The following is a 12,021-nucleotide window of genomic DNA, read 5'->3' on the forward strand; positions in this document are numbered from 1 at the left end:
TTGTCAAACTAATTGACCAAAAAGCCCACATCAGAAGAGTCAAAGGACGGTACAAAAGGGATCTTTTGAGAGTACGGACAATAAATAAGCAAAGGACAAAAATGTAATATAAGCTTAAAAAATCTATGCTTTTCTTACACGTACGAGACAACAAAAATTTAGTTGGAAATGATTATTTGTTCACTTTACTCTTCGAATTAGATCCACGTACGGTATTAAGCTCTTTTGAGTTTTTTCATACATAAATGAATCCGGTTTGAATTTCTTAAGATTAAACTGACTTCCCCTTTTATTTAATCTCACTTTGCAAGCAGAGAGCAAAGGCCATTTTAATAATAAATCAAAAACAACTTTTCCAAGAGTGAGACCATTATAAAATTAAAAGAATATGTCACCTACTAAACGAGAATTAGAGAAATTCCTTGCAATATATATTATTATGTTGCAAATAAATTCATTCACAGGTACAAAGATGGGGTTTGTTTTGGATAGTGTATTAATTGAAATATTATTTGGAATAATTACTGTAACATTTTTTGTGATGTGATGTATATGAGATAAAAAAGTGGTTAGAAATATAAAAATGTGGATTAAAAAATATGTTTATGATACAAGTAAAATATTATTTGAAATAATTGGGGTATCCAAACAAACCCATGATTATCTGTTGGAATATAATAATTTGTGTGGTGGGGCAAGGACACATGATTTTCTCAGTGACGAGAATTTGATTGTCATATGAGTGGCTCAAAGGCTGACAAATTGAGGCTTGTTAGATAAGAAGCTAATGGACTTGTCAATTTAAACCATGCACAAGAAATGGCCTAGCGACTGGAAAACATTTGCCTGGCTTCAATAATCCTACCTTAAAAGAGTACATCGATATTATCCGACCCTAAAAAACTTCATTTCATAGGATGTTTCCACTTTTCTCAGCTGCTGCTGGTATCCAAGAAAGTGATATCCATTTCAATTTTGCTGCCAAGTGTGTGTGTGTGAGTTTGCGTATCCTTTTTGTGCACCTCTTCTCTCAGGACACCTTTACTCCACAAAGGCAAATAGAAAGAGACTTCACAGTTCACAGTTCACACACCACACAGCTGTGTTTTCAATTCTCCCTCAACTTTGAACACATGAGCAAATGGGCTTCATAGATCTCCTATACATCACAATTATTTATTTCTTGCCTCCTCTTATATATTTTCAATTATCTTGTATTGCAGAAGTGAAAAATTCGTTCAAAACGAGCAATAGATTCCACTTTTAAAAGTATTTAAAAAAATTTTCTAGCTAATTAGATACATGAGATAAATAATATGTTTTTTATTCTGAGATTTTTCTAGTTTTAGTTTCATTCTGTTTTATAGACAGCTTTTTCTTTGCTTCGTAGATTTGCTTTTGTTAGACCAAAGGGTTTCTCTGATCATTACGACTATTACGATTGAATGTATCGTACACATGCAAAATATAAAATTTAAACTTAAATAAAAATTATGTTTCATATATTTAACGGTGAAAATGTACGTATCTACAATAAATGAATCTTTTCCTTTTTTCAAATGGCCGTGACTGGCAGAAATCATCACCGAGCCGCCACAATTTTTGTCATCCATCGTGCCAGAAATTTGTATACAACAGGTCTAATTCATTGCTATATAAAATCAAATTTGTAATAATATATTCCCTATCCAATCATAAAATACTACAAAAAGATGACCCTTTTGGGAAAATCTAATATTATAATATTCACCACCATTCTTTGCTCGCTCATTACCTCACCCCTTTTCCTTTCCTTTGCGCGCCTCAATTCGTGGCCTTCCATCCTCCTTCCCCTCCCCTCCCTCTTTCTCCTCTCCTGCTCTAACTCTACTTATACTCCTCCTTATTAACTCTCCATTCCCGCATTCCCAGGGCTCCAAAAACACACACTACACACACTTTCTCTGCAAATCAATAGCACGCACACACACACACGAGAACACAGAAAACCCAGAAAAAAGAAAAGCACAAATTTTTATTCAAAATACATAAAGATGGAAACAGCAAGCCTAGCTATGAGGGCATCCTGTTCAAGTTTTTTCTCAAAATCGCTCAGCCCTTTTAATACCAATCATAGAACTCTGCGGCCTTGTTTTCCTTTTTACAAACCACCAATCAGATGCTTAGATATTTTAAATTCCGACCCCAATTCACAACCCCTTTTCAAATCCACCTCAGAAGACCCTTCTGGAAAAATCCCATCTTTTTCTTGGTCTGCTGTCACCTCTTTCACTTCTCATCAACCCAATATTTCGTCCAATTCAAGGGAAAAACTGCAGCTCTTAGTTTCTGAGTTTCAGGCCCTTAAGGAGCCTGTTGATCGCGTTAAGCGTCTTTTGAACTATGCTTCTTGTTGTCCATCGATGGAAGCATCCCTGAAAATAGCCGCAAATAGGGTTCCAGGCTGCACAGCTCAGGTTTGGTTGTATGTGATGATGGATGATGATCAGAGAATGAGGTTTTTAGCTGATAGTGACTCGGAGATTACTAAAGGGTTCTGTTCTTGTTTGATTTCGGTTCTCGATGGGGCTACGGCTAAGGAGGTATTGGAGTTGAAAACTGAAGATTTGGGTGCTTTGAGTGTTGTGGGATTGAATGGAATAGGCGGTTTAAGTTCTACTGCTTCTAGAGTTAATACTTGGCACAATGTGTTGGTTAGTATGCAGAAAAGGACCAAGGCTTTGGTGGCTGAGCGCCAAGGTAGGCCGCGTGGCGAGCCGTTCCCATCTCTTATTGTGAATGCTGACGGCATAGAAGCTAAAGGGAGCTATGCTCAAGCTCAGGTGGAATTATCTTTCCCTTTAAGTTTTTTATTGATGTCAAATATGATGATTCGCTGATTGGATAGATGTTCATTCTTTTCTTCTTTTCTGCAAGTTTAATTGTTACTGGATCTTTATCTTGCTATAAGGATTTATGCTAGGTTAAGTTCTACAAAGAATGTAACTTTATGGTTTGCTTAGACATACCATTGAGTGGCTGGCTAGAGCATTCAGGTTCCAACATTGTTTAGAACCAAAAAGGAGCTATAAGAGGAGTGATTTCCACAAATAGAGGCAAGTTTATTGGTAATTTAGTGAAAAAGTGTGGATCTTTTGGACTGAATATAGAAACTTGCAATCTGAATTACAAGTTTAAGCAAGTTTCTATATTCAGTTTCCTCACACCATGTGATGTATATTCAGTTCTTATGCAATTGGCTTTAGAAGAATTCTACTTGCTGTATCTGGCTTTGGAAACTGTTCAAATAGCATACTCTTAGCAGTGGTTTTAGTTGGAGGAGAGTTGAATGGTTTTCTTGAAATCTGGCCTGGTTAAACTTTAACTTGAGAATTGTGAACTGGTTTCCTACAAGGTGAACTGGTGTCCGAACCTGAATATCTGAATTTTCAACATCAATCACATAAGTTGATATGAAAAGATTAGGGAGAGAGAATGTACTCTTAGACAAAGATTGGGTGATTTGATTTCTTGACTCCATTGTTGTCAGAATAACCTTTGTTTAAAGAGTGCGTTTTTCTTATGCATGATTATTCTCTGCCCCTCCTTTGAGGAGTACCATGTTGTTTTGAAAGTATGAATCAGTTCACACACACACGCTCTCACTCAACTGCCTTCCCATGGTTCGGAGGTGTAACAAGCATAAGGTTTGAATGGGCGAGGATTAGATAATCGAACCATTTAAAATTTTTAAATCTGGTGATATTCAGGAGTGTTTCTGGAATATTATATATTTTATTATTGTTGATTACTTCTTTAAGTCGTCTTTAATAATGAATATGAAATTCTTGGACTGTTAAAAGCCTCAGTTTCATTGTAGTTCAAATGCAGGCTAGGTTTTTGTCCCCTGATCCATTAAAAGTTCAAGAACTTGCCAATTTGCTTAAGGAGAAGAAAATTGGTGTTGTAGCACATTTTTACATGGACCCTGAGGTCCAAGGTGTTTTAACTGCTGCCCAGAAGCTGTGGCCTCACATCCATATATCTGATTCCTTGGTTATGGCAGATTCAGCTGTCAAGATGGCAAAAGCTGGATGCAAATTCATAACTGTTCTAGGAGTAGATTTTATGTCAGAGAATGTACGTGCAATCCTCGATCAGGGAGGATTTACAGAGGTACTTCCTCCTCCATTACATTCTCCCAGCCTATTTTGATTTACATAATCTATCATGCAAGCTTTAGTTTTACATAGCTGTGGACGTGTGCCTATGGCACATGTACATTAGTTAATTTTGCTTGTGTGGACTGTAATTTCTTACTTTCCTCCCTGTATGCAGTCAGAAAGTGCTATCACCCTGAATTAGGTATCTATCAACAGTACCCCAAAGAGGGGGAAGAAGAAATTATGCATCTTCTGAGGGCAAAATTTGATTCCTTTAAATGCACAATCATGACACAGTTAGGAGGAGATCTCAAATGGGAACAGGAACTATGAACTTTGTATTAGTATTCTTTAAATCTGTTCTAACTCCATTATGGCCTTTACATATTGTAAAATATCCTTGTGGTCAAAATCAAGAACCTATGATAGATCTGAAGACATATTGCTTATAACCTGGTATGTAGTTAGTGAATTACTCCTCGTTCTATCAAACCATGAGGTGGGAAACAATTTGGTAAATTTAACTTAGAGAAAGGTACTTAGTTGTTTTAAATAACTGGTTTGAGATTCTTGTCTTCTGTTTATGGAATAATTATCATGAGATAACATAGCTAAAGACAGAACCTTTGAAGCTCTGGATAAAGGAGTGAGTGATGAAGACTTGTTGGTAGAGATTTGAGAGAGAGTGAGATGGAGAGAGATAGATTGGGATATCGTTGAGGTTAATATTTAGCTTACCTGGATTATTCTGATCATTCTGACCTTTGTTTCCATATATGTTTTTCTCATACGTAGGCTTCCAAACCATTTTGATTTCAAACGCATCAGATGCAATTGTAGGTTAAGTTTTCACCAATAAAATTGGAGTAGTTGACATTCTTCTCATGGATTCATTTCCTTTGTAACTTACTACATTATGACAGAATTAGTCATGTAGCAGAATAAATATTTTGATGTGGCCTGTTATTACTGTCATTAGGTGGAGTGGTAGAGAGACATAGCATATATTAGGAATTTGCATTATGTTCTTGGTTAGGAATGTCATTTGATTTTCTACCTGCCATAAAGGGAAAAGGGCCCCCTCCCCACGTGGGGGGTGGGGGGGGGGGCCATGACATGTTATAGATTCTCATGAGCATTTTACTGTGCAGTTTCTTAACTTTCTTGTTGCATGAAATGGAGAGTATTGTTAGGATGTCTTGTATTGGACCAACTTTTTCAGTTGTTGCTGGTTAAGTTCATTATTTCCTATTAACACGTAGGACGCTGTAAGCTTTAATGAGACAGGAACAGCAGCAATGGGAAGATATTGTAATTAATTGTACTTGTTCTATAAGGATTATTTCTTAACTATGATATTTGGGTGCCTAAAGATATAAGATTTAGTAGTTGAAGTTTTTTTTTTCCCCCCCTTGAAGTCATTTAGTCAAGTAATGAATGGATTTACTAAGAATTAATACAATATATGATATGACAGGAAAGCCAAACACTGTTGAGACTAAGAATATCCAACATATGACAGGAATCAAGTAACTAACAAGAATTGCTCCTCACGTCATGAAAAGAAAGAATTTGAACCTTGTTATTTGTTTTTTTATTGCTTAACATCTACCGTTATAGATGGACCCTTGTTATATGGTTTTTTATTGATTAATATCTATCGTTGAATTTGAACCCTTGTTATTCAGTTTTATTGCTTAATATATACTGTTTTGTTAAGTAGCAGAGCCCTGGTTGATGATGCAGAAGTCTTCAAGATCAGTTTGTATGTACGTAGTACTGTCGTTGACTTTATTGTAGGTTATGTGGATGAGTGTTGTACATGTTTCAAAATGTTGATGATCATCTACCATTTGCAGGTTGGAGTGTACAGGATGTCTAATGAACGGATTGGTTGTTCTTTGGCTGATGCTGCTGCCAGTCCAGCATATATGGATTATCTTGCTGGGGCTTCTGTTTCTTCTCCACCGCTGCATGTAGTTTATATAAACACTTCTCTGGAGACAAAAGCATATTCTCATGAAATTGTGCCTACAATAACTTGCACTTCTTCGAACGTTGTACAAACAATTTTACAGGTCTAATACCTTATGGAAATATTAGTATATTTTCTTTACTTTGCTTTTCTATTCAATTTTATGTACTCTGTTAAACCCCACTGCCATTATATGTATATGCAGGCATTTGCTGAAGTGCCTAACTTGAGTGTATGGTATGGGCCTGATTCCTACATGGGTGCAAACATCGCGGAACTGTTCCGCCAAATGGCTGTGATGACTGATGAAGAAATTGCTGAGATACATCCAAAACATAGTAGAAGCTCAGTCAAGTCTTTGCTGCCTTGCCTGCACTATTTTCAGGTGTTCTGAGTTTGGTGCTCGGTTATACTGTTGGAACAGATGATTCTATTGTAGTCATTTTAAGTAGAGTTCAAGTATTGGTTCTGAATCAGTGACAAGTACATCCGTCTTAATGTCGGCGCCTGCATTCATAAGAAAGGAATTAAATAGAATGGCTCAAGAATGATATAATAAATTAGAGGGAAAATTTTGATAATTCACACCAAAAGTCGGATTAGTTTGCAGTCTGATTAGCTATGCAAGTATTAATTTTCTTGACTCTGTTTTTTCTGATACAGGATGGAACGTGCGTCGTTCATCACCTTTTTGGTCACGAAGTTGTTGAGAGGATAAATGAAATGTATTGTGATGCATTTTTAACTGCCCACCTTGAAGTTCCTGGTGAAATGTTTTCTTTGGCGATGGAAGCAAAGAGACGGGGAATGGGAGTAGTTGGTTCCACCAAAAACATACTAGATTTTATCAAACAGAAACTGCAAGAGGCTTTGAACAGAAATGTTGATGACCATCTTCAATTTGTATTGGGGACTGAATCTGGTATGGTGACTTCAATTGTGGCAGCAGTGCGCCAATTATTAGGTTCTGCCAACTCATCTTCTGACAGAGGAAAAGTTAGTGTTGAGATTGTCTTTCCTGTCTCATCAGAGTCGGTGACAAGAACAGCTCCAAGTTCATCTGTGGGTCTAAATTTGGGTGATTCAAGGGAATTAATGGGAGTTTCAGTTATACCCGGTGTTGCAAGTGGAGAGGGATGCTCCCTCCATGGTGGCTGTGCCTCCTGTCCATATATGAAGGTTGGCATACTCCTCATCTTTCTCTTATATCAATTGCTTATGTCATAGCCTGTTGATTAAATGCTTGTATGGTTAAGACACACTGTGTGTTTAGGTTGCAACATTGGGCTTACCTTTTTACCTGTGCCTCCACACATTTCATGCCCTTTATTCAGCAGTCTTAAGAGCTTTATAGTTGGAATTTAATTGACATGAGGTGGCTGTAGTGACAACCATAGCTGGCTTCTGCCTTCGTAATTTTTGGCTATTAGCTATTGTCGCCATTTTATGTGCATAGCGCTAGTGAGTATTCAGCCAAAATATGCACAAGATAGGTGCAATTGATATTTTTGCATCGACTTTTGGGATGTTAAAATCTTTATTGGATTGATACACCCTATGAGAATGGATAGTATAATCTTCATTTCTTGAGATAATGTTGAGGCAACCAAGAGCTAGCTATTGGCTGTGTATACTATTTTCCGTTGCATTTTTTCCCCATGGAACTGGCTTTAAAGCATCCTACTGCCAGGTGTGGGGTTCTACTTCTATGAGAAGCTTTGAATATTCATTAAGATCTGATTTCTGCTACCCCATTTTTGGTTCCAAAGGCTGGCTATTCTGGACCTGCCCAAATTTTGTTGTGTTGTTAATTGCTGCAGCTAAAGTTTTCTGTTTTGGTCTACATATGAGCAAAATGGAGGCACAGTTCTAGATGTCAATGTGTCTGATCATTAATTTAATACATCCTTCGCAGTTCATTTATTATAAAATTTGGGTTTCTTACCCGTTATTATTTGTTGATCTGACAGATGAATTCACTTGACTCGCTACTAAAAGTTTGCCAGGATCTGCCCAACAATAAAAGTAAACTGTCAGCCTATGAGGCAGGAAGATTCAGCATGAAAACTCCTAATGGAAAACTGATCGCAGATGTTGGTTGTGAACCAATTCTCCACATGAGACACTTCCAGGTATATTTCCTTAACAGTCTCGACTATTCTTACAGAGCTATTTATGTTGTCTGTTATTAACTGGCTCTGGTTGACTGCTACCTGCAGGCAACAAAAAGACTTCCAGAGAAACTAATTCATCAAATCCTTCATCATTCCGACAAAAGTACGAGTTACTGAAAGCACGGGTGATTGTAAAGCAACCAATGGCTATCCTGTATTGAATGCGAATTTCAGACTGTTCTTTCTTGGGATGTGAAGGCCTTCAACGGAAGCTATCCTCCAAAGAATTTTTACCGTAGAGAATGTCTCTGATAGAGACTGGTTGTGTTGTATACAAATGCGTCTTTTTCTTTTAATTTATTTCTCTTTTTAGTTTTGATTTTCAACTAATTAGTTTTGACTGAAGTTAGATCTCTGGCATATAGATCAGGCCAGATATATTTGTTTGCTTACATTTCCTTGTTTCCTTCAGAACTAACTCTGTGATAATGATAAGAGTAGCTTTTTGACAAAGCTGTCAAAGATGGCTTATTTGGAACTCAAAACAGGTTTGAAAGAAAAAGAACAGATTCATTAGCAAAAAGAACAGATTCATGATTGATTAGCAAAAAGAACAGAAGTTTGAAAGAAAGAAGGATCAGGCAGCTATAGCAATACTAATTTGGTTTTGCTTTTTCTACTTGTGTGAAGTTAAGTTCAAGGAGTAAAAGACCAGAGAGGAAAGAAGCGACAAAACTCCTATCTTCAACTCATGAGATATACATGAATCGGAAGCAGGAATGACCATTCTTGAGCAGTTAACACCAAGATTGACCAAAAAGAAAACATAAGACTCAGATCACTGCATGTATATCATTTTCAACGCCATGCATACGTGGGATTCATAAAAATTTGTTTCATAATAATTTTTTGTTAAAAGTGAGTTATATCTCGTGGAATTGGACAAAATCGAAACAACAAAAGGTTGATCTGGCAACCGTTTGTGTCCCAAATTCACATGAATCATATGGTTATCCAAAAAAAAAAAAAAATCTTCAGTGTTGATTCTCAATGTTTTGCACATGTGCAATTTTAATTCATAAATATTCAACAGAAACAAATTAGGTGATTAATATTTGGCATTCAAAAACAAAAATTAGTTGCTAAAGTTTTAACAAAAACAAATCAAGTTCTGGATTTTCCACTTTAAAGCAAATTTAAGATTGTCGAGGATTTTTTTAATTATTGAAACAATTAGTCACGTGTTTATTAAATTGAATTTTTTAAAGAAGAAACAAAACAGAGGCTAACGTTGAATAATAAAAATAATTTGCATGACGGTACAAAAATTTAGTGTTACAAATTTTTACTTGGTGCGGTGGAGATAGGGTGGGTGTAGGGCTGGAGTTGAACCAAGTAGTTCGGCTCGAGCTCGCGAGCTATTTGGTCAGCAACTTGAACTCGAGCTCGGTTGACCAAGCTCGATCTCGAGCTTGAGTTGCTCGTTAGAGCTATCGAGTCGAGTTCGATTTTGGAAATATGATACTCGAGAGCTCGACGAGCTCTATCGAGTTTTTTATAATATATATTTTAATTTTTATTATTGTGAAATGTCAATAATATCGATTATTTAAAATTATATATAAAATATTAATTTTTATTACTTGAGCTTGATTAGACTTGATTGAGCTCGAATAAGCTCGATTGAGCTTGATTTAAATTTATTACATTTAATTAAACTCGAGGTCGAGTTCCATAAATTGATGTCGAGCGCGAGCTTAGTTATTTTGCCTCGAGTCTGTTAATTAAGGTACACTTTATCGGCCCAGCATTATGTGGGGACTTCCACAACACATGGAACTTGTGCAATAGACAATGGCATCTAACCAACAGTTGGCCACTAGAAGTCCCTTCTTGGGCCTAGGTATACATTTTCGTTCAGAATTTTTTGAAACATTTCCGGAGGTAACTTATTAGTTCCATTAGAATTCTCAATAACTTAATTGAATCCATCTCCATCTCTTTTCTCCCTCCCCTAATATAGGACCAGTTGAGGTAACTTAGTTCCTTTAGAGTTCTCAATAACCTAGGTGAATCCATTTCCATCCCGTTCCTCCCTCCCCCAATATAGGACCAGATGTAAAAATGCTGCACTGAAAAAAAAAAAAAAAAAAAAGACAATAGTATCTGTAAACTAAGACGAGGCAATTAGGAAACATTGGAATTTGGAAAGTACTAGTAATTATTTTAGTGCTCTAGTGGCTTTTGTAAGTCACTGAGAATTATTACTATCTCTCGCTTATGATTTAGAGAACTGTATATAAACATAAGTATAAAATTGGGAGTGGATATGACAAAGTTCACGTTTGATAATCCAGTTCAGTCTTTAAATCTAATGGATTTAGATCTTAACGGGTTTAAATATGTTTGATAATAAAAAATTGAACATCTTAATAAATTAAGTGAGCCTAAATTGTTAGACAAAACTTATTCCAACAAATAAGTAATAAGAGTTCATTTTTCACTTAATGTAAAATACGTTCAAATGATAAGATTTCAGTACTTAACAATTCAACAACTTAATATATGCAAATTTCAGATTTCAGATTTTAGACTTCATTTTTATTAAATACACTGATTTAAGAATATCGAAAGATAATGGGTAGATGATTTAATCACATCCAAATATAATTAGTTGTTGAAAATTGTCCAAAATATTTTGTGATTTTCATTATAGGTATTAGTGGGTTAAAAGTACAATTCACACCCAATGGTCTTCATTAGAGGATGTAAAAGTTAAAACCATGACGATAACCAAATATGATAATATTGAAACTAATTTTAAATTGGTCAAACCAATGGGACATTCAAATAGTAATTGGTCATAAAAAAAATAAACGTTAATTGAAATGCAGAATTTCAAACTTGAAGAATAAGTTATAAATTAATGCAAAGGTATGGAAAGCATGCCTGAATTTTTTGCTAGTGATAATGCTAAAGTACCTATTTTAGTTTCACAGCAAATTATTTATAAAACGACAAATTTATACCTTCCAAAATGAACTTAATCTTTGAATAGTGAAGGGAATAGTTGTTATTTGAAAAAAAATTGCTATGGAAGTAAAATTTGTGATGTGCAATACCATTTGTCCTTCTTAAATGGTAGAATTTTTTTAATTTAAAAATAGAGGAGGGATAATATTCAAAAAGCAGTAAGAATGAAGGAAGAATTAGAATCCAAGACCGTGAAATTTTAACTTTAGACTAAGGCCTTCTTGACTTACTAAATTCTTCTACCGTCTGTCTATAGAGCAACCGTTAAAATATATTGCGATGTCATATTTTTTAAAATGTAAAATTAATTAGAGAAAGTAAGTAAATACAAGAGAAGGGTAGATAAGATTAAATAAGAAAAGTATATAAATGTAAATAAGAATAATAATTATTAGTCTGTATATATACATATAATAGATTAAGTGAATATTAGATGTGTTGACAAATAGGATATCCGTTAGAAAACTAAACCAAATATGAAGTATAATTTTTTTTTTTATCGACAATGATAATATTTGTATAATCTAATCTATTCTATTATACACGGAGGAGAACTCTAAAGAGACTTGGCAAGGGCTACAGGTATACATACCGGACTGACCAAAGAAGTGCTCTGACCAAAGACCGAATATGTCATGGAATCAAAATCCTGTCTCAAAAAGTCAGGCAAGAGCCACGTGGAGTGTTTTTGTTGGGCAGTCAGAAAAGCAAAGAATCCAAAACCCGCAATCAACTGCCACTTCCTACACGTGGCAAG

The 12,021-nt window shown here is 35.5% G+C and overlaps 1 protein-coding gene across 1 annotated transcript; it reads left to right on the forward strand.

The window, feature by feature from the left end:
- Positions 1-1,795: 1,795 nt before the first annotated feature.
- LOC113768728 (quinolinate synthase, chloroplastic) lies at positions 1,796-8,744 on the forward strand. Its single transcript, XM_027313186.1, has 7 exons — positions 1,796-2,822; positions 3,871-4,155; positions 6,002-6,220; positions 6,323-6,502; positions 6,781-7,296; positions 8,088-8,249; positions 8,337-8,744. The coding sequence occupies exons 1-7, from the start codon at positions 2,034-2,036 to the stop codon at positions 8,406-8,408; spliced, it is 2,223 nt and encodes a 740-aa protein (XP_027168987.1). The 5' UTR covers positions 1,796-2,033; the 3' UTR covers positions 8,409-8,744.
- Positions 8,745-12,021: the final 3,277 nt, after the last annotated feature.

The sequence above is a fragment of the Coffea eugenioides genome, chromosome 4 (assembly GCF_003713205.1).
Source record: "Coffea eugenioides isolate CCC68of chromosome 4, Ceug_1.0, whole genome shotgun sequence".
NCBI lineage: Eukaryota > Viridiplantae > Streptophyta > Magnoliopsida > Gentianales > Rubiaceae > Coffea > Coffea eugenioides.

Bases quoted from the DNA above. Each gene is read 5' to 3' on its own strand.
- LOC113768728 (XM_027313186.1), top strand. From the start codon at position 2,034: ATGGAAACAGCAAGCCTAGCTATGAGGGCATCCTGTTCAAGTTTTTTC. The intron at 2,823-3,870 runs GTGGAATTATCT...GTTCAAATGCAG, and splicing joins GGAGCTATGCTCAAGCTCAG to GCTAGGTTTTTGTCCCCTGA. The intron at 8,250-8,336 runs GTATATTTCCTT...TGCTACCTGCAG, and splicing joins TCCACATGAGACACTTCCAG to GCAACAAAAAGACTTCCAGA.